The 18,888-nt window shown below is 46.9% G+C and overlaps 3 protein-coding genes across 4 annotated transcripts; all 3 read left to right on the forward strand.

Annotated features, from left to right (window-relative positions):
* The first annotated feature begins 4,844 nt into the window (after nucleotides 1–4,844).
* Nucleotides 4,845–7,168, forward strand: LOC120709388. Its single transcript, XM_039995015.1, has 3 exons — nucleotides 4,845–5,192; nucleotides 5,881–6,097; nucleotides 6,206–7,168. The coding sequence occupies exons 1-3, from the start codon at nucleotides 4,905–4,907 to the stop codon at nucleotides 6,694–6,696; spliced, it is 996 nt and encodes a 331-aa protein (XP_039850949.1). The 5' UTR covers nucleotides 4,845–4,904; the 3' UTR covers nucleotides 6,697–7,168.
* Nucleotides 7,169–7,389: 221 nt separating this feature from the next.
* LOC120709387 (protein TRIGALACTOSYLDIACYLGLYCEROL 2, chloroplastic-like) lies at nucleotides 7,390–9,997 on the forward strand. Its single transcript, XM_039995014.1, has 5 exons — nucleotides 7,390–8,079; nucleotides 8,210–8,539; nucleotides 9,139–9,254; nucleotides 9,356–9,446; nucleotides 9,541–9,997. The coding sequence occupies exons 1-5, from the start codon at nucleotides 7,552–7,554 to the stop codon at nucleotides 9,631–9,633; spliced, it is 1,158 nt and encodes a 385-aa protein (XP_039850948.1). The 5' UTR covers nucleotides 7,390–7,551; the 3' UTR covers nucleotides 9,634–9,997.
* Nucleotides 9,998–10,148: 151 nt separating this feature from the next.
* LOC120709389 (outer envelope pore protein 16, chloroplastic-like) lies at nucleotides 10,149–11,559 on the forward strand. 2 transcript variants are annotated; one of them, XM_039995018.1, is made up of 6 exons: nucleotides 10,149–10,364; nucleotides 10,431–10,482; nucleotides 10,590–10,621; nucleotides 10,712–10,745; nucleotides 10,849–10,916; nucleotides 11,187–11,559. In XM_039995018.1, the coding sequence occupies exons 1-6, from the start codon at nucleotides 10,251–10,253 to the stop codon at nucleotides 11,325–11,327; spliced, it is 441 nt and encodes a 146-aa protein (XP_039850952.1). In that variant the 5' UTR covers nucleotides 10,149–10,250; the 3' UTR covers nucleotides 11,328–11,559. The 2 variants fall into 2 exon arrangements, with proteins under 2 accessions (XP_039850952.1, XP_039850950.1); XM_039995016.1 differs by having other exon boundaries at nucleotides 11,184–11,546.
* Nucleotides 11,560–18,888: the final 7,329 nt, after the last annotated feature.

Below are 18,888 nucleotides of genomic sequence, written 5' to 3' on the forward strand. Positions count from 1 at the left end.
CTCACCCGACACCCGCCTACCCGCCCGTTCTTTCTCAGACTCTACCCGTTCAAGATCATGGAAGAGATCAGACTCTCACTGTTTCGCACCATGTCCGCTCACCTCCTCGCAGGCTGCATCTCAGCCTCGCCCTCCGACCCCGCCGCTCCTCGCTGCTCGCAACGCCCGCCCCGGACGCCACGCCCGCAACCCCGGACGCCGCCACCAACCCCTTGGCCGCGCTCCTCCAGGTGCCCCGCACGCTCTGGCGGCTGGCGCCGCACCCTCCAGCCCCTCGGGGACTACGGCTTCGGCACCCGCAGCGTCTGGGAGGGCGGCGTCGGCCTCTTCATGGTCTTCGGGGCCGCGCTCCTCGCCCTCGCCCTCGCCCTCGCCCTCGCCTGGCTCAGGGGATTCCAGCTCCGCTCCAAATTCCGCAAGTACAACACCATCTTTGAGTTCACGCAGGCATGCGGGATCTGTGTCGGCACGCCCGTGCGGATACGAGTGGTCACTGTTGGATCCGTCGTCCGCGTCGACTGGCGGACGGCACAGCGGTGGACAGAAGGTATAGCGGGCGACGGCGACTGGCGGTGGTGGTGGGCGGCTTGCTCCGAGAAGGGCTCAAACGGATTGCTGGTGGTGTAGTGAGGCTGTTGCACGAGGAATCGAAGAGGGATTAAGCGAGGATGACAAATTTTGGTGCCAAGATGAACTTGCGCATGGGGATCAACTGACAGGAAAGTGAACAGATTGATCAGGAGGGTCTTATTCAAATTCTTAACGCCATCCCTGAGCCACATTGGGGCTGCTTGCTTGGACGTGGACGAGTTGCGAAATCGATGTGTGGAGTACCTTGAATTTGCTCGCGAATTCACCTGGCTGGTCGAGGAAGAAGAAAAAGACGCGTTCTGAATTTACTAAATCTACATTTAAACTGAAACCGAAACTTGCAGCCCTTGATTCTCTAGATTTCATTATCAAACAATGAAATCTCCCAAAAGAAAAGTTGTAGCTCTAACAAATATCTACAACTTTTGTTTCAGGCAAACCTTCAAAATCTGCCTCTAACTTGATCAAAAGTCGCTTTGAACATGTCATATTAATCTGAAATTGAGAGTTTCAGTTACTGCTCAAACCTGCCATGTTTGGGCTAACCTCTGTAGTATATAGTTAATAACATTGAACCCCTATTCTTATACCTTTAAACTTTAAACGTTTATTTTTTTTAGCTCCGTTCTTATTGTAATAGGTTCGTATCGACAGAAGCTACGAGATAGCGGAGACGTCTATTATGATACATGTTTTTAAGATTTAATTTAATATTAATTGAATTAATGTATAATTTAATATATTTTTGAATTAAAAAACTAATTAAAATTTTAAATTCCGTGCATGTCGCACGTGCGTCTATACTAGTTTTATATAATATTCATTTAAGAAAGTTTAGGATCACAAAATTATTTACTAATTGGGCCCTACATATGACTACATACTATCTCATATAACTCAAGTTATATTTTCAAGTTTTCACAATTTTAATCTTTATATACACTGAAATATATGTGGCATATTTTTCGATATCTATAGTCCACAATAATCATAGCGTGGAAGTTTTATTTTTTATCTGTTCTGCTATATTTAAAAATTTAAATATTTTTTTAGAATAAACTAAAAAACATTTAGGGGCCGGCGATGCCATCACCTCCCCCTAGAAATACATTGTAGGGGTGAGTGATGGCGTCATCCGCCCCCAAAAATAAGCCTGCTCGCTCCCCATGGAGCAGCGTCCATGTCATCGATCCGTGTCGCTCGCCCTCCACCAATTGCGCGCTGGCGTGGCCTCTACTTCTTCTCTCTGTCTGGTTCCTTCTCTTCTCTATGTCTAGTTTCTTCTCTCCCTCCCTCCGATCCAGTGGAGAAGCTAGAGCAAATTGGAGGGTGGGGTGCACACTGGTCTATTTGGTGCATAAAGTTTGGTTAGGGGGGAGGGGGGTTTGCAAATATGGTGATTGGACATAATCATTATTTTTTCATTTTTAGGAGGTGCATTAGCACCCCTAATCACTATACATCTTCGCACCTGCTCCGATCGACTCCTTTTTCTCTCTATCTCTCTCACTCTTTGCGTCGCCTCTACCTTGTCTCCCGATCTCCCCCGTCGCCCTCCCTTCTCTCCCTCGCCGCGGCCCCGCGAGCCGCACAAATCTACTGGTCGTGCCGGCCAGCACGAGCTCCGCGGGGCGCGGCCATGCTCGCGCGCTGATCCAGCGGAGCTGCTCCAGCAGTTGTCCTCCGTCAAGTCCCGGCCATGGGGGTGTGGTGTTGCAGTGGCGCCATGTGATGGCGGCCGTGCCTCGGGCGAGTTTCGCCTGCAAGCTGTCTCCTTCGCCGGAGGTTGCGTCCTCCTCTTGGATCGAGCCACTGGCCGCATCTCCGTCACCAACGCCACCCGCTGCTCCTTCTCCAATCCAGTGACGGGAAAGGGAACCAGGGGTTGGCGGCCACGCCTGGGGCGTGCTTCACCTGCAGGTCAGGGAGGAGCGTGGATGAGGGCGCGAGCGAGCGGACGCTGCGGCGGTGTTGCTGGAGCAAGGCGTTGTTGGCCTTGGTGCCCCACGGCACCAACGCCCTTCGTCCACAAGGGCGGGGAGGCCACGCCCGTTGCTAAGGCAGTGGAAAAGGTGGTCGTTGCATGGGCTTGCGAGGGGAGGAAGGAGGCCACGACCATCGCAGTGGAGGAGGTGGTAGTCCCGTGGCCCGTCTCTGGGAATCTATTTTTCGAGACGGGCGATGACATGTCGCTCGACTCACCTCTATACATATATTTTTAGGGACGAGCGTTTTAGCCGCCGCTGCAAACAACATTTGTAATTAAGGTGCATGCATGTACTTCTGATCCCCAGCTTGACACCTTGCTTGATTAGCTAATAATTAAGGTGAATTGGCACAATTATTTGGTGGTACGGTGGTATCTGGATGCCACTACATGAGCATGTGACTTACTACTACTTGTAGAATAGTTAGTATTTCAGAAAAAAAGACTATTGAATGACACCGCCTCTCCTCCTGGTGCATTTTCTTGAGGAAAAAGAAAAAGAAAATAAACTCATTGAGTAATTGAGTAACTATACTAAACGGCCAAGATTTGGGGCATTCTTGTGAGTCGTGGCCCCACGCGGGGCCCGTGCACTGTTCATGCGAGTCCCACATACTATTCACGTGGGACCCACGTGGGGCCCACGTACTATTCAGGCGGGACCCACGTGGGACCCACATATTATTCAGGCGGGACCCACATGGGACCCATGTATTTTTCAGGCGGGGCCCATGTGGGGCTCACGATTCTATTAAGTTAGTCTCTTTATCTTAAAAAAAATAACTATACTAAAGGGCCAAGATTTGGGGCATTCTTGTGAGTCGTGGGCCAAGATTTGGGGCATTCTTGTGAGTCGTGGCCCCACGCGGGGCCCGTGCACTGTTCATGCGAGTCCCACATACTATTCACGTGGGACCCACGTGGGGCCCACGTACTATTCAGGCGGGACCCACGTGGGACCCACATATTATTCAGGCGGGACCCACATGGGACCCATGTATTTTTCAGGCGGGGCCCATGTGGGGCCCACGATTCTATTAAGTTAGTCTCTTTATCTTAAAAAAAATAACTATACTAAAGGGCCAAGATTTGGGGCATTCTTGTGAGTCGTGGCCCCACGCGGGGCCCGTGCACTGTTCATGCGAGTCCCACATACTATTCACGTGGGACCCACGTGGGGCCCACGTACTATTCAGGCGGGACCCACGTGGGACCCACATATTATTCAGGCGGGACCCACATGGGACCCATGTATTTTTCAGGCGGGGCCCATGTGGGGCCCACGATTCTATTAAGTTAGTCTCTTTATCTTAAAAAAAAATAACTATACTAAAGGGCCAAGATTTGGGGCATTCTTGTGAGTCATGGCCCCACGTGGGCCCGTGCACTGTTCATGCGGGCCCACATACTATTCACGTGGGACCCACGTGGGGCCCACGTACTATTCAGGCGGGACCCACGTGGGACCCACGTACTATTCAGGCGGGACCCACATGGGACCCATGTATTTTTCAGGCGGGGCCTATGTGGGGCCCACGATTCTATTAAGTTAGTCTCTTTATCTTAAAAAAATATTTTCCTTCTATTATTTGACAATACAAAATATATTTAACTACTTCCTACATACAAAAATAATAACTAAACTTTGTATACTACATTTACATGTGGTAGTTGTACTACTTCTTGGGTTTTGATTTCACTCCGTAAACCCACAAAATATAATTAAACTGTCCATTCATTTCTAATCTTACTTTTTCCCCTACTAAAGTAATTAAACTATACTTACTTACACAAAAAAAATTCCTAAGAAAAAAATTACATGTACCTCTATACTACAATGCTTGAGATTGGCGCGCTCTCAGACACAAAACTACTATGCCGCTTTACTGTAATTTTTAGATCTAACTCAATACATCAATACGATGTTGCTTCGAACATAGTAACGGATAATATCTTTCTATTAATATTTTAGGTCCACGATTTTTGTATAGGCGCGCGTAGCACGCCAACCTCACTAGTCTTACTAATGCGAAAAGTGTCTTGAGCCCCAAGAAAGCACGCTCGAGTTGGAAGCATCGAGAAGGCCGCGCGCGCGGAATTCAAACAATAATATATTATTATATTTATTTATTATTTATACTGCGCGTTGCGTTGGCTTTTCTCCCTTCTTTTTTTTTTGTTGGTTGGGCTGGCTGGCTGCCTCCGTTCTCCATTCCATTCCCCACCGGTAGCGGTAGGTAGGCCACCGCACCCATCCCCCCCCCCCCCCCCCCCCCCCCCCTCGAGATTTCTCCTCTCGCCGCCCCGCCCTGATTCGATTCCGAAGATGATGCTCCTCGCCAAGGAGTTCGCCCTCTCGCCGCCCGCAGCGGCCACGCCGCGCCGGAGGGCGTCCGCCAGGGTCGCGCCCACCGCCGGAGGGTGTCCGCCGATCCCTGACCTCTGGCTGCGGACCGCCGCTCCCCCTGCCTTCGGGAGCCACAGCCACGACAGCGACACGGATTTGGCCATGCTCGTCACCGACTTCCTCGAGAACGGCGCCGGGGACTCGCGCGCCACCAGCGACAACGAGTCCGCCCTCTCCGACCTCACCCACCTCGCAGACAACATCATGGTGCCTGCCCTGGATGTCCCCATCAAACCGGCTTTCGTCCTCCCCAGTAGTAGCTGCTGCTAGTAATCAATTTAGGGATTGGTTTAATTTGCTGCTTCATCCAAAACATGCAATATAAATAATAATTTATTAGTGAAATTTGAGATAAAGGGTTAACCCAGCCTCTATATCCACCATGTGAATATGTAAGACCAAAATTATTATTAGTGATAGTACTCCCCCGTTCCAAATTATAGTCTGTTTAACTTTTTTGACCCTAAGTTTGTCCACTCGTCTTATTAAAAAATTTGTGCAAAATATTTCTTTTTTTGTTGTGGCTTGATTTATCAATACAAGGTCTTCAAGAATGACTCAAATTTAACTATGTTTGCACAATTTTTTTGAATAAGACGAGTGGTCAAAATCAAACGGACTATAATTTGAAACGGAAGGAGTAGCAATATAATTAATTTAGGGATTGGTTTTGCTGCTTCATCCAAGCCCTGTCGGATTTTGCTGCCACCATGTTTACAACAGGTTTATGTTATGTTACAATCCCACCAGACTGCTATATGCTTCCATGGCCTATTTATTCAGTACTATACTAGTACATGCTTCCTTCTAACCGTACACAGATGTTCAGAAAAAAAAAGTACTGTCGGATGCTGCATAGACCGCAACTTACATTATTCCTTGCACCCGTTTTTAGATGCTCAAGCAATGCGGAGATGAGAAACAAAATGAGCTTCTCTCCATGGTCCACTCGCTACTCTTCTCTATCCATGGGTCTGAGCTTCAGTGTTTCAAAAGAGGCCAATGCAGTGGCGGTTGCATCCGCCATCTACTTGTCAAGCTTTTGAGATACTCGGGATATGATGCAGCAGTCTGCACATCCAAATGGCACGGCTTTGACAAGATACCTGGAGGTACCTGAGATGACAGCCTGCCTACCTATACTTCATACTGGGAGTCCTTCCTTTATCTGCCCTACAAATTCAGCTGTGGGCTAAACTGTTTGTGTTTTTCCCAATCAGGTGACCACGAGTACATTGATGTCATAGTGCATGGTGATACTACTGACACACAGCGTCTGATAGTTGACATCGACTTCAGGAGCCACTTTGAAATTGCCAGGGCAGTTGACTCTTATGGCACTCTGTTAAATTCACTCCCGGTGGTGTACATCGGCACCCTTCCATGCCTGAAGCAGTACCTGCATGTGATGGTAGACGCTGCAAAATGGTCCCTGGAGCAGAACTCTATGCCGCTTCCTCCTTGGAGATCCTTGCCTTATCTCCAAGCGAAATGGCAGTCCAAGTATGAGAGGAAAAACTTGATTACTGAGCAAGGTTTCCACGGCACAGCTTCGGATCACACGGTGTGCATTGGACACCTGAAGAGGCTGAAAACTTCCCTCCAGTCGGAGCTTGAAACCGAAAGATTGCTGATGATGCCAATGAAGGCAGACAAGAAGAGGATGCCAAAGTTTGAGAGGCCGTGGCGGCGTTCCCTTCTCAGTTGTTGATACAGATTTTTGTTCCCTGCATACAGAAGAACACCGAGGGAAATGAGCAGTAGCTTGCTGCTGGACATTTTTGTTTTCCCTGGAAAAGGGAGAAACGAGGCCCTTTTTACAAGTTTTGGAGTTTACAGATAAGTTGAGATAGGAGATGGATACTAACAGGCAGTGTTAGTGCCAGGGTTTTTAAAGGCACATATAAGGGGGAAAAGAACTAGAAGAATTGTTTTCCGGTTTTGGTTTTCATTCATTCGTCGAGGATGGATATGCGGGCGGTGAATCTGCTGCATACCAACACTGTAATTGATTTTTGAGTGACACAGCTGTTCCCTTGCTCTTTTTGGAGCACGCTTTTGTTTCTTTCCCACAATGTAATTGTAGGATGTACAAGTTGAGTTGGGCTTGTTGAAAAGTATATGTTTCTGTTCATTTGGTTATAGAGAATATTATTATTATTATTTTGCGCTACAGAAGGCTCCATCTGTGTGTTTGTGTATTGATCTTGATGTATGGTGTGATGTGGAGAGGATATATATCTTGAGCCCTTTTTGTTTGTGCGTGCATCTCATTGTCTTGTCTTTCTAGACTAGTGGTTGGGAATATTTGAAGATGAGAGTGTATGGCGCGGCAGTGTTTTTGCAAGGATAGAAAGGAACATATATAAGCATGTGTGGAGCATGATGTGAAACTTGTTTGGGCGTCTCTGGTTAAACAAAAGAAATGAGCAAAAGAGTCTGCTGGAGGCGCGGCTGACCAGAGGTGAGAATACTGCACATGGCACGCATGCCTTTTGATGATTTTGCCGCAGGATCAGGATAGGATGCGCGCCCCTTCCCCCCGGTAGGTGGACGAGAAAATCAGATGACGATGATGGCCGCCGCCGCCGCCGCCGCCGCCGCCAAATCTCCCCCCTTCACTCTCGCCTCTTCCCGCCCGCAACCTCGCGCCGCCTTCCTCTCCCCCAGCCTTGTCCTCAGACCCCGCCGCGCCTCGCTGCTCGCCACGCCCGCGCCCGCGCCCTCGCCCTCGCCGGACGCCACGCCCGCCCCGGACGCCGCCACCAACCCCTTGGCCGCTCTCCTCCAGGTGCCCCGCACGCTCTGGCGCCGCACCCTCCACCCCCTCGGGGACTACGGCTTCGGCACCCGCAGCGTCTGGGAGGGCGGCGTCGGCCTCTTCATGGTCTCCGGGGCCGCGCTCCTCGCCCTCGCCCTCGCCTGGCTCAGGGGCTTCCAGCTCCGCTCCAGATTCCGCAAGTACAACACCGTCTTTGAGTTCACGCAGGCATGCGGGATCTGCGTCGGCACGCCCGTCCGGATACGAGGGGTCACCGTCGGATCCGTCGTCCGCGTCGACTCATCCCTCAGGAGCATCGATGCGCTCGTCGAGGTTCCCCCTTTTCCTAACAATTCATTCATTCATTCATTCATCAGTCTACTACTAGTATCCATATGCTCCCGCCTGCCTGCCAAATGCCAATGCCAATGCCAATGCTAATCGACAATCTTCCACGTGCCAGGTTGAAGATGATAAAATCATCATACCACGGAATTCAGTGGTTGAGGTGAACCAGTCTGGTCTTCTAATGGAGACACTCATTGATATCACACCAAAAGATCCACTCCCTGCACCTTCACTAGGACCACTACACCCTGATTGCACCAAACAAGGTCTGATTCTCTGTGACAAAGAGAGGATGAAAGGACAGCAAGGAGTAAGCTTAGATGCATTGGTTGGAATATTTACCCGTCTAGGAAGAGACATGGAGGAAATCGGTGTTACCAAAAGCTATAAGTTGGCTGAAAAGGTTGCATCTATAATGGAAGAAGCACAACCTCTTCTTACACGGGTACGTCCGCCCGGAACTGTTTGCGAGTTATGTATCTTGCTGATGAATCCTATTGGAACCGGAACCAATTATTTCAATCTAAACTGCTATCACTTGGCCTTCATTCTGCTTCTGCACAGCTTCCCTAACACGTCACTGCATCTGCCAATGTGCAAAATCACCTTCTTATTGATTGTTCACCTTCTTATTCGCCTTGGCACACTACTAGATATCCAAAATACCAGCTCTGCATTCAGCAATGGGGCTCAGGTAGAAATAGTACAACTTGCCCTTACTTCAGCTAGACTTGAGCTGGACTGCTGAAATGTTGTAGATCGGGTTCACTATGCAGCATGCCTTCCCCGGCTGCGGCTGCTATATTTACTTGCCTCTGCTTTATGAGTAATGGTGAAGAGGGGACCTCCACTTAGGCACTTAGTGGTGTTAGGTTTCTTTTTCTATATGTTGCATGCTTTTGGTAAAGTGGGTGGAGCGTGGTGCTTATTCCAGATAGTTTGTAAATTTATTCTGTCTGCGAATTGAGTTGTATTAGAAGCTACTTTTGCTGTTAAATTTGTTCGACATGGAAGTAAATGGTAGTTGTGGTCCTTGTCGAACAGATTGAAGCTTTAGCAGAGGAAATTCAGCCTATGCTCTCTGAGGTTCGTGATAGCGATCTACTGAAGGATGTAGAGACTATAGCTAAAGGCCTGGCTGATGCGTCTGGTGACTTGAGGTACTGCTGCCTGGAAAGCACTATGATGTAACAAATCCTATTTTCCTTTAATGGTAGAATGGGGCACTTGATTTGTTTTCTTTGTTGGTGCTGCCCTGCAGAAGGCTCAAGTCATCCATGCTTACCCCAGAGAACACGGATCTCATTAAGCAGTCTATTTTCACCCTTATATTTACGCTTAAGAACATTGAGGTTTGTACTTATCACACACCCTGCACTTTTGCTCTATCTGTTTCTCCAACTGAACAAGAGGTTGACAAGCCCCCTGACCTTGGTCGAAATACAGAGTATTAGCTCGGACATCTCTGGCTTCACGGGCGATGAGACGACACGGCGGAACATCAAGCTTCTGATCAATTCTCTTAGCAGGCTGTTGTGATTGGTTGTCGATGGTGATTGCTGGAGACTGGGAATTGATGTTGGTAGAGTAGGGCGGCTGTCTGTCTTGTTGACACTGAGGTAGGATGAAAAGGAATAGCTAATTATTGTTCTGCAAGGTTTTGGTTGTTTTTGTTGCAAGTCTTCCGAACAGTCTAAATCGGATCGGTCTTCCAACCGAAGAAAAGAAAAGGAGAGCAAGCATGAGGAGTAATTACTCCCTACTTGCCGAGCTGTTGTTTTTTGGTATTGACTCGGCTGATGTTCCGTGTTGGCTGAGCAAGCGTGTAACAAGTACACAAAGTTGTTGCTACCTTGTTTGTCTCGCTGTTTATGATTAATTAAAGTTTGTTGCCATGAGGCCAGGAATGGTGCCAAAGCTGGCATGCAGTGATCCGCTATTGATGGACCGGTCATCTACACATCTGGCATTGGCAGGCATACTTAATCGATATCTTTAATCAAAAAAAGAAAGAAAGATGGATCGATATCACCGCTCGTTCAGGTTCACCGTACATCTAGTTTTGCTGCAAGGAGACCGTCACTGCATTGTATGCATATATATATATTATATATAGATAGATAGATAGCAGCAGCATCCAAAAGCAAAGGCAAGCAATGCCTCACGGTGGCTTCTCCGGCAGCCTCACGTCGCCGAGATTGGACCTGGCCGTGGACATGGGCCATCCCTTCCTCAACCGCACCGTCGACGGCTTCATCAAGATTGGCACCGTAAGTAGTCAGCCACTTTCTTCCATCATGTCTGCAATGCATTCAAGTGTTGATTGATTCTTGCAGGTTGGTGCTTGCAAGGTCGCCGCCGAGGAGACGTTCGAGTGTCTCCACAAAGGTATCGATCGCTAGGATTTTAATTTCTCTTTTCGGTCTAGAAACTTCTCCATAAGCACAAACTTGTTGATTCATTCGAATTCGTACCTTCTGCATATATGCATCCAGGGGACGTCTCCAAGCACAAAGTCGAGCATGCTGTAAGTTGATAGAAATATAATTAATTATATTCTATTTGTAAGGTGTTATGTATATGATGATTAATGTGGTCTATATGCACATGATTGCAGCTGAAGAAAATGTGCAAGGAAGGCGCGTATTGGGGTATGCTGCCTGTCTGTAATGCATCATTTTTATTTTAGTTACTAATCAATCTGCATGCATATTAAGCGTTAATAACTGAATAATAAAGTTGTTCATCGATCAGGTACTATTGCTGGTGTATACATGGGCGTGGAGTACGGAATCGACAAGATCCGTGGTCACAGGGACTGGGTGGGTATTCTTGAGTCTAGCTTCTACTCCCACCGTTTTCACTTTTCTAGATACATAGTTTTTTTATATGTATTTAAATACACCGTATATCTTGGTGCATAACATTTGTCGATGCATAGCAAATGATATGTATCTAAAAGCTAAAACGACTAATAATTTAAGACGGATGGTATATTAATTTGCGGTTGGATATATAAATGCAAATGCATTAACTGAATTATATTAATTTGAGACGGATGGTATATATGTAATGTTGCATGCATGCAGAAGAATGCGATGCTTGGAGGAGCCGTGACGGGAGCCTTGGTCTCTGCCGTGAACAACCACCAGCGGCACAAGGTGGTGAAGAACGCCATCACCGGAGGAGCCTTGGCAACCGCCGCGGAGTTGCTCACCCACCTCAGCTCATGATCCTCCATCCCATCCGATCGGATCCCTAGCATAACACGCCATGCATGCATCCAGACACTGGCAAGCGATGTATCCATCCATCGTTTTTCATCCGTTCATTCTGTTTGTTAATTTCAGTATTCACACACACATAATGTGGACAGGAATAAAATATTCTTTTTCGTTTCCTCATCCATGCATACCTCTATGAACCTGATTATTATAGGCATTTTTCTGTCATTGGTTTTTGCTGCCCTATGCGTTCAACCGTGTGAACTAATACGAAATGGCGCACCAAATTGTCCATGAACGTTTTATATGTCATAGAGCGAGCCTCAGGATTGCTTACTCTAGAGGAGGAGAAGCGTTCGTGGCTGCCAATGGCCTCTTGCTTCAAAGGTACGGTGCCATGATGCGAGTTGTTTTACATGGACACTCCAAGATTTTGAGTGGTTTTAATTTTCATGAGTTCGTAGTCGACACGTACATGCACTTACCCTCTCGCAGACAAATGCGACCGTACGTAGTATGTAGAGGGCTGGAGGCGAAATTGGGCATCGGCCTCACTTCCTCCACGTGCTACTCCACTGCAATTTCTATGCTTGTTCAGCTGATCTCCACCAGCAGAAATCAACAAGAGTGCGCCCAATTTGGCCCCCCGCTTGGTTTGGCTCCATGTTCCACCACTTGTCATGGAGCAATATCATGACAACAAATTAGTTGATGATCGTTCCGTACGTATTTGAGCAAGCTGACGAGTGTTTTGGCAAGGAACTCGAGAACTATACTCGAGCTCACGTGTACCCCAACAGTTGGTCCCTACGCATCATTTTCATTTCCAATCTTTCTCCTCTACGGAGGAATTTCACAGCTATTCTAAAATGTAAGAAATAAGAGTTCTCCTTTGCTGATTTTATTGGCTCTCTAGATGTTTTCTCCTTTAAAGATGCATGTGATTGCGGTTTATCAATTATGTGCATATGAGGCATTAACAACCTATTACGTCACTACAGTCCATTAGATATGTTGGTGGATTATATTGGATCTTTTGACAGACTTTTGGCCTAGTGGGTGAGGTATAGCTCAATTTTTTTTTCTATTCCGTGCTCACCGAAGGAGTTTGTGAGGTTTTGGATTTCAAAGGATTATTGGCGTAAAGCATGAACCATAAAGTGATACACATTGGGAAGTAAATAATTGTAACCATATACATATAAAATGATGGCAATGGAATTCCAATCCCCCACTTTTATTTGTAAAGTCTATGTTCCTCAGTGATCAAAGCCCGAAGATCTATAAACCAACCCTGCTGCATTGTCTTGATCTCTCCCCTTCTGTATATATATTTCACATTTCAAATGCAAGCAGTTTGAATGACTGCACTACTCTTTCATTATTATTTTTTGGCCCGAAGCATTATTTATAGCTCATGTTCGTTAGCATACTACTATGTCTTATCTGTTTGGACATGACATTGGATCATGTTAGTATTTTGACTAATGTTTGGGCATTATTTATAGCTCAGGTTTGTTGGCCCTACTACTCATTAATAAGTTGGTATAAGGGTATTTGGGAATGTTTTAATATTCCGAGGGTTCTTGTCCCAAAGCACAAACTAACTTTTGTTTTTACCTTCCCAGTCATTTTGGGATTTCTTGGTATACCTTGTCATTACCATATGCTAGATACGTTGTTGGGTTTTTGAGTTTTGACTGATTTTTGACCGAGTGGGCTAGCTTCAGGTCATGCTTTTCTACCTATATATTAAGTCATTCCATGGTTTCTGGAGGAGTTTGTGTATCTCATGATTTTTGAACATGCAATATTTTTAGAATTACCTAGGGTAGTGCTAGGCTTTCAAAAAAATTTAGATGTTGTCCTAGAGCATTAGTTATAGCTCATATTTTTTTTGGCAATCTTGTCATTATGGTCTCTCAGATATGGCAGTAGATCTTTCAGTCTTTCAACTTATTTTTGGCAGATGGGTAAAGCCACAACTCATATTTTTATGCCCGGTTACGAAATGCATTTCGAGGATTTTACTGTGTTAGCGGAATTTTAGCCTAAATCATGACTATAGCTCAACTTTTTTTGGCCTTCGCAATTGTTCTGAGATAACCAGAATAGCATAAGGATTTTCAATCTTTGGTGCCCTTTTTTGAATGGAGCATTATCTCAGATATGATGTTGGACTCTTTTCAATCTTTGTACGGATTTTTGGTCGGGTGGGTGATGTATTGCTCATGTTTTCTTTGGGTATAGCTCATGCTTTATTTCATTTGGGCATTGCTATATTATCCGTCGGATTTATGGGTTGATTCTTCCTGCTGACTTTTACTCTAGTGAGTGAGTTGGTGCTCATGTTTCTCGACCTAATATTTTTTTTCCTTCCCGGTCATTAGAAGATTACCAAAATAGTACGAGGATTTTCAAATTTTTATGGCATTTTTGCCCAAAACATTATTTTCAGCTTATGTTTCTTGGAATGCTATGCCTTCATCATCTGTCAGATATAAAACCGGATTGTCTTTCCATGAATTTTTGGACAAGTGGGTGAGCTATAGCTCTTGTTTTTGGCCTGTCTGGCTATATAAGGTTTGATATTAATCATAAAAAATACATTTTTAATATATTTAACGTTTTATTTAAAATATTAATGATATTTAAAGTCAAGTGACACATTGATGACGTGTCCTAGTAGACTTAAACATCTATGATTAGAGGAATCTAAGTACAAATACATCTGTAGACAGTAGCTAGTAACTGATAGGGGCTTTGGTGTTTCTACCCTCGTTTTTAGCTTCAATGGTGATTTTATCCCTATTTTTTTAACTTTGCATTTTTACCCTCACTTTTTCAAAACGAAGGGAGAGTCTACCCCTCATCTGTTAAGTGCACCTAACGGTGTTAACTTTTATACAAAAGGACAAGTCTACCCATGCTGCTTCCCTCTCTCTACCTTCACTGACATGTGGGCCCAGGGGGTCAGCGCGGCCCAAGCCGGGTCAAGGCAGGCCGACGCCTTGACACAGGGCGAGGACGCGCCCACGGCGCGGCCCCGCGCGCGCGACGCGTGGCGCAGCGACGACCTCGCGACGAACAGCGACGCGGCTAGGCAAGGTCGGAGCAGGGCAGGAGGCGCGCGCACGACGTGTTCCAGGGCGAGGCGAAGCTCACCACGGCAGCGGACGCCGCGCGCGGCGAAGGCAGGCGGCGCTGGCTGGAGGGGCTCGCCGGGGCTCCTGCACAACAAGGGAGGAGGCCGGTTAAGGGGAGGAATCGGCCGAGGGGAGGGAGGAGAAGCTCCCCACACGAGGAATCGAGAAACAGCTCACCGCAGGCAATGAATCACGGTGACGACGGAGCTCCAGGTGGCGGCGGCAATGGAGATGGGGAGAAGTGGAGGCTAGGGTTTGGGCAAGGGGCCGGGGCATTTAAAGGACGAGGAGGGGAGGCGAGCGGGCGGACGGGCGCCAAGCCACACTGGCCAACCGCCGGCAGCCGAGGGGGCGCCGCCGCCCCAGCTGCCCAACAGGCGCGAGAGGAAGGGGAAGGGCGACTGACATGTGGGCCCAGGTCGTCAGATTCTCCTTCTGTTGTCGGTCGAAACCCACCAGCGAGTAGCGACATACAACACGAAGAGCCGGGAGGTCGCCGGGGCGCTGGCAGGCACTGCTCCCTCGTCGACGGCCCGCAATTCCGTCACGCGCCCGGAGATTCCGGAGAATGTCGGGGCGTGCCACCTGACCTATACCCGATCAGGAAGGTGCGAACGTGCTTGCAACGATTTGCCTGCATACACAAACACGTGGAAACATAAATCCGAGCCGTGATCGGCTCCCCGGGACGACTCTTGCATCGACTTTAAAGAGCCGATCGAGTCCCGGTGTCAGATTGGATCTGATTGCATCCAGATATTGATAATTAAAGCGAATAACTGTAAAGCTGCTTCAATTAAATCTAACTAATCTAATCCACGACGGTAAACTTCACTGCTAGATCGGAACATCCTACGCGTGATTGGGCCTAATAAACATAATAAATAACTAAACCTTAACTAGAAACAGAGGCCTAAGAACTAGCAAGAGCCGATTCCCGGATCAATTCCCTGTTAAGACTAAGGCAAAGCATCTAACACATCACCAGATCATCCAATCCGTTTGCAAGGCCTGACCTAGCAGATATCACGCCAACTCTTATGTACAAGAGCAAACCGTAACAGATTGGATATACTAGACGGAAAAGAAGCAGGGTGTTGTCTCCGTCGACTAATTCTACACAACAAGAACTAGCATAGGATTGAGACGTGACTGCACGAAAAACAACATAATATTCGTAGATGATAAGCAACAAAGCACAATAGATCTATTAAAAGTCATGCTACGAACATCATGATAACTAGTATTACTCGCCATAAAAAATGCTTCAGTATGAGTAATACCAAGGTAAAAGCAAGAACAACGCTGCTCTGATCGCAAGAAGCGATCAGGGCAGCATGGCGCTTACTTGGATGAAACCCTAAGATTAGGGGTGGCGATGCGCCGAGAGTTGTTGTTTGTGAGACGTGATGACGTTCCCCATTTCATGAATAACATAGGGTACATATTTATAGTCCGGAGACTTGGAAAACAATCTAATTCTATATTGTCCCGATCGGACTCTATCTCTAATCTTGAACTAAATCTAAGGATACATGGCCCATGTGGCCCAAATGCTCACGCAGGAGCCGATTTTACAAGCCTTCTTAACCTTCTGCTTTAAGCCCAACTTGCTTTCGGCCCATAAATTAACCTGTTAATTTATGGCGATAACACATGCCCCTGGTTTTGGCAATAATAATTCCAAAACCACTCCGTTGCTTCATCTTCCCGTTAATGTTCATTAAACACACTGCAACCACCAAAGAAGATGCAACGTCTCTGCAACTGGCTCCTCGTAGTATGTGAAACTGCCGATCCGTCTTCCATCTTTTCACTATTTAATCTCACCCCGAATCGGCTCTTCTTCACAACAAACTCCTCCTTCCTCCCAAAGACAAGTAGCAGAAACTCCACCTCCTCCGCCAGCCATGGCAATCTATTCTTCCTCTGGCTCCAACTCCTTTGGAGATTCCTCTTCTTCCTCTTCCTCACCCCTTTCCGCCTCTTCCATCAACCCTACCTCCGAAAGTCGAGAGCCAACACCGGAGTGGGACCCAACAGCAGCCTACGAGGCGCTGGCTCCTCTGCATTGGGATGCAGAGGAGTTCGACTTCGGGGTTACTTCCGAGGAAGACGAGCCAAAAAACCGAAGGAGAGGAAGACCTCCAGAATAGCGAAGACGACAGTTTCTCTTGGGAGGGAGCCGATTCCTCCGAAGAGATCGACTCCTCCTCCAGCGACGACACGGCGGCAGGGGGAAACCCCCACCAATTCCTCAAAGCCCCCACGGAGGGAAGCGAAGAAGGAAGCAGCAGCGGCGGCGAACGAAGCAGCAGCAATGCCGCCGCCACCGACAACAGCGGCGGCGATGACGACGGTGGAAACGCATCGGCGCGAAGCCCCAAGCGCCGTAGGCACTCAGATACCTACGATTGGTAGATGTAGGTAGCATCGTAAGGGTAGGATCACAAAGCCGAAGGATTAATTCCTTTGTAACAATCGGCTTTCCCTTGTAAGAAACCTTTCTTTTAATGAAATCGATTTCTGCGTGTTTGATTTGTTCTCCAAAAAGCCGATGGCAACGCATCAGGCTTCTATAAATATCCAAGAGCCGACGAAATTCAAACTAAAAGCAACCTGCACAAAAGTAAAGTATCACTTCCACCTTGAACCGAACTCGAAACAAACTCTCACATCCGAGCGTAATTCGAAAACCCAACTCTACAAATCCGAGCAAGAACTCTCCAAGCATCCATAATTCGAATCAGAACCCATAGCAATCAAACCCTAAACCAACAGATCTGAAACATGATGGATTCTGCAGCTCAGACGACAAATTCTCCAATCGATGATGTGGCAATCTGCGGCCTGAAGGTAATATTCAGCCCAATCCTTTTAACTTTCTTCAGCTTATTAAGCCTCTGAACAAATCAAACTATGACACCACATGTATATTTCTGAATCTCTGAACTTCAGGTATCAGACATTCTTCTGCCACATCCTTCCAACCCAAAATCTTTCTGTCTTGGCCCACAAGCTCACGAAAATCCCATAGATTTAATCTCTTGTGAAGCAAATAGGATTCCTTTCGTGAGTCAAAATATTGATTTGAACCTCTGGGCCGACTGCTTAAGAGCCTGGCCTAACCCTCCTGAGAGCTGGATTACATGGTACAGCAGAGTAGTTAAAGCTTATATGCCCTTGTGGCAGGAATTGAACATAGCCGATGCACTTAGCTTATCATTATCTCCTCTTGACAAAGATGAAAATCTTCTGAAAACCATCGGCTATTTTTGGTCTGATGCTCTGAACTGTTTCCTCTTTGGCCACAGCCCCATGACCCTTACTCTGCTAGATGTCACCATGATCACTGGCCTAGACATTGGATCTCCTAATCCAGCTGCCCACAAAATGGCAGAAGTTCCCTTTAAACTTTCTTCTAAGGCAAACTGCACAAACTGGGGCACTTACATGAACCAGCATATGAAAACAAAAGGTCCAGTGACTGAAAAAGAACACACAACCTTCTTAAATCTTTGGCTAGAGCACTTCATCTTCTGTGGTCCTTCTTTAGCTCCAACCAAACACTATCTTCCCTTGGCCTATCATTTGGCCCATGGCAACCGCACTGGCCTAGGTAAACTTTTCCTTGGAGAAACTTACAGATATCTCCATTTGATGACATCTAACCTGCTTAACCAAAAGAAACTAAAAACTGGAGGCCCTTGGTGGTTTATTCAATTGTGGGCACAACTGTACTTTCAGCACCAGATCCCAAACTTCCAAGGCCTGACCAAGAATTCCTTTCCTGATGAGAGTGGCAAACCAATTAGATGTACTAGCTATGGCCAAGCTTTATTTAGTCTTCCTGGCAGTAAACTGAACCCGACAGATGCAGCAAAATGGTTCAGAGGCTTCTACAAAGGACTAGACAATCCACTCTATTTTCCATTCACCGAATCTGAATCCTTTGAGAATCCAACTGCCTTCAGACTAGATAGTTTTGCCGATGACGACAACACTCGGCATCTATATTCCTTGATGATTCGACCTGGTTTCCTCCCTGTTGGCATGAGTACTTCCAATAGAATTATCAAACCAGGCTATGAAACCTATCAACCAGTCGTAGCAGCTCGGCAATTTAGCTTAGGACAAGTCCCTCCCCACTTCCATATTAACCACTTTGTGGAGAGTAGAGCCGATCTGCCTGATGGTCTTACCAGCTCAAGATGCTACAGCATGTTCGATGATCTCCACATTCCAATACCAGCCGATCTGTCCTTCACTTCCTCTTCAATCGGCTTTAACACTTAGTGGAGAATGTGGAAAACTCATGCTTTCAGAAAAGCTCTAGGTCCTCGACTGCAGCAAATTGACCCTGAATATGTAATCCCCGAAGAAGAGGTACTGAACCTATTTACTTATCCTTTCTGAGTCCTCTG

This window comes from Panicum virgatum, chromosome 5K (assembly GCF_016808335.1).
Source record: "Panicum virgatum strain AP13 chromosome 5K, P.virgatum_v5, whole genome shotgun sequence".
In the NCBI taxonomy this organism is placed as follows: Eukaryota; Viridiplantae; Streptophyta; class Magnoliopsida; order Poales; family Poaceae; genus Panicum; species Panicum virgatum.

Excerpts from the sequence above, each read along its gene's own strand:
- LOC120709388 (XM_039995015.1), top strand. The coding sequence starts at position 4,905 with ATGATGCTCCTCGCCAAGGAGTTCGCCCTCTCGCCGCCCGCAGCGGCC. Across the intron at positions 5,193-5,880 it reads ACCTCGCAGACAACATCATG|ATGCTCAAGCAATGCGGAGA; the intron begins GTGCCTGCCCTG and ends ACCCGTTTTTAG. Across the intron at positions 6,098-6,205 it reads CTTTGACAAGATACCTGGAG|GTGACCACGAGTACATTGAT; the intron begins GTACCTGAGATG and ends TTTCCCAATCAG.
- LOC120709387 (XM_039995014.1), top strand. The coding sequence starts at position 7,552 with ATGACGATGATGGCCGCCGCCGCCGCCGCCGCCGCCGCCAAATCTCCC. Across the intron at positions 8,540-9,138 it reads CACAACCTCTTCTTACACGG|ATTGAAGCTTTAGCAGAGGA; the intron begins GTACGTCCGCCC and ends CTTGTCGAACAG. Across the intron at positions 9,255-9,355 it reads GATGCGTCTGGTGACTTGAG|AAGGCTCAAGTCATCCATGC; the intron begins GTACTGCTGCCT and ends GCTGCCCTGCAG.
- LOC120709389 (XM_039995016.1), top strand. The coding sequence starts at position 10,251 with ATGCCTCACGGTGGCTTCTCCGGCAGCCTCACGTCGCCGAGATTGGAC. Across the intron at positions 10,365-10,430 it reads GCTTCATCAAGATTGGCACC|GTTGGTGCTTGCAAGGTCGC; the intron begins GTAAGTAGTCAG and ends TGATTCTTGCAG. Across the intron at positions 10,622-10,711 it reads AGCACAAAGTCGAGCATGCT|CTGAAGAAAATGTGCAAGGA; the intron begins GTAAGTTGATAG and ends ACATGATTGCAG.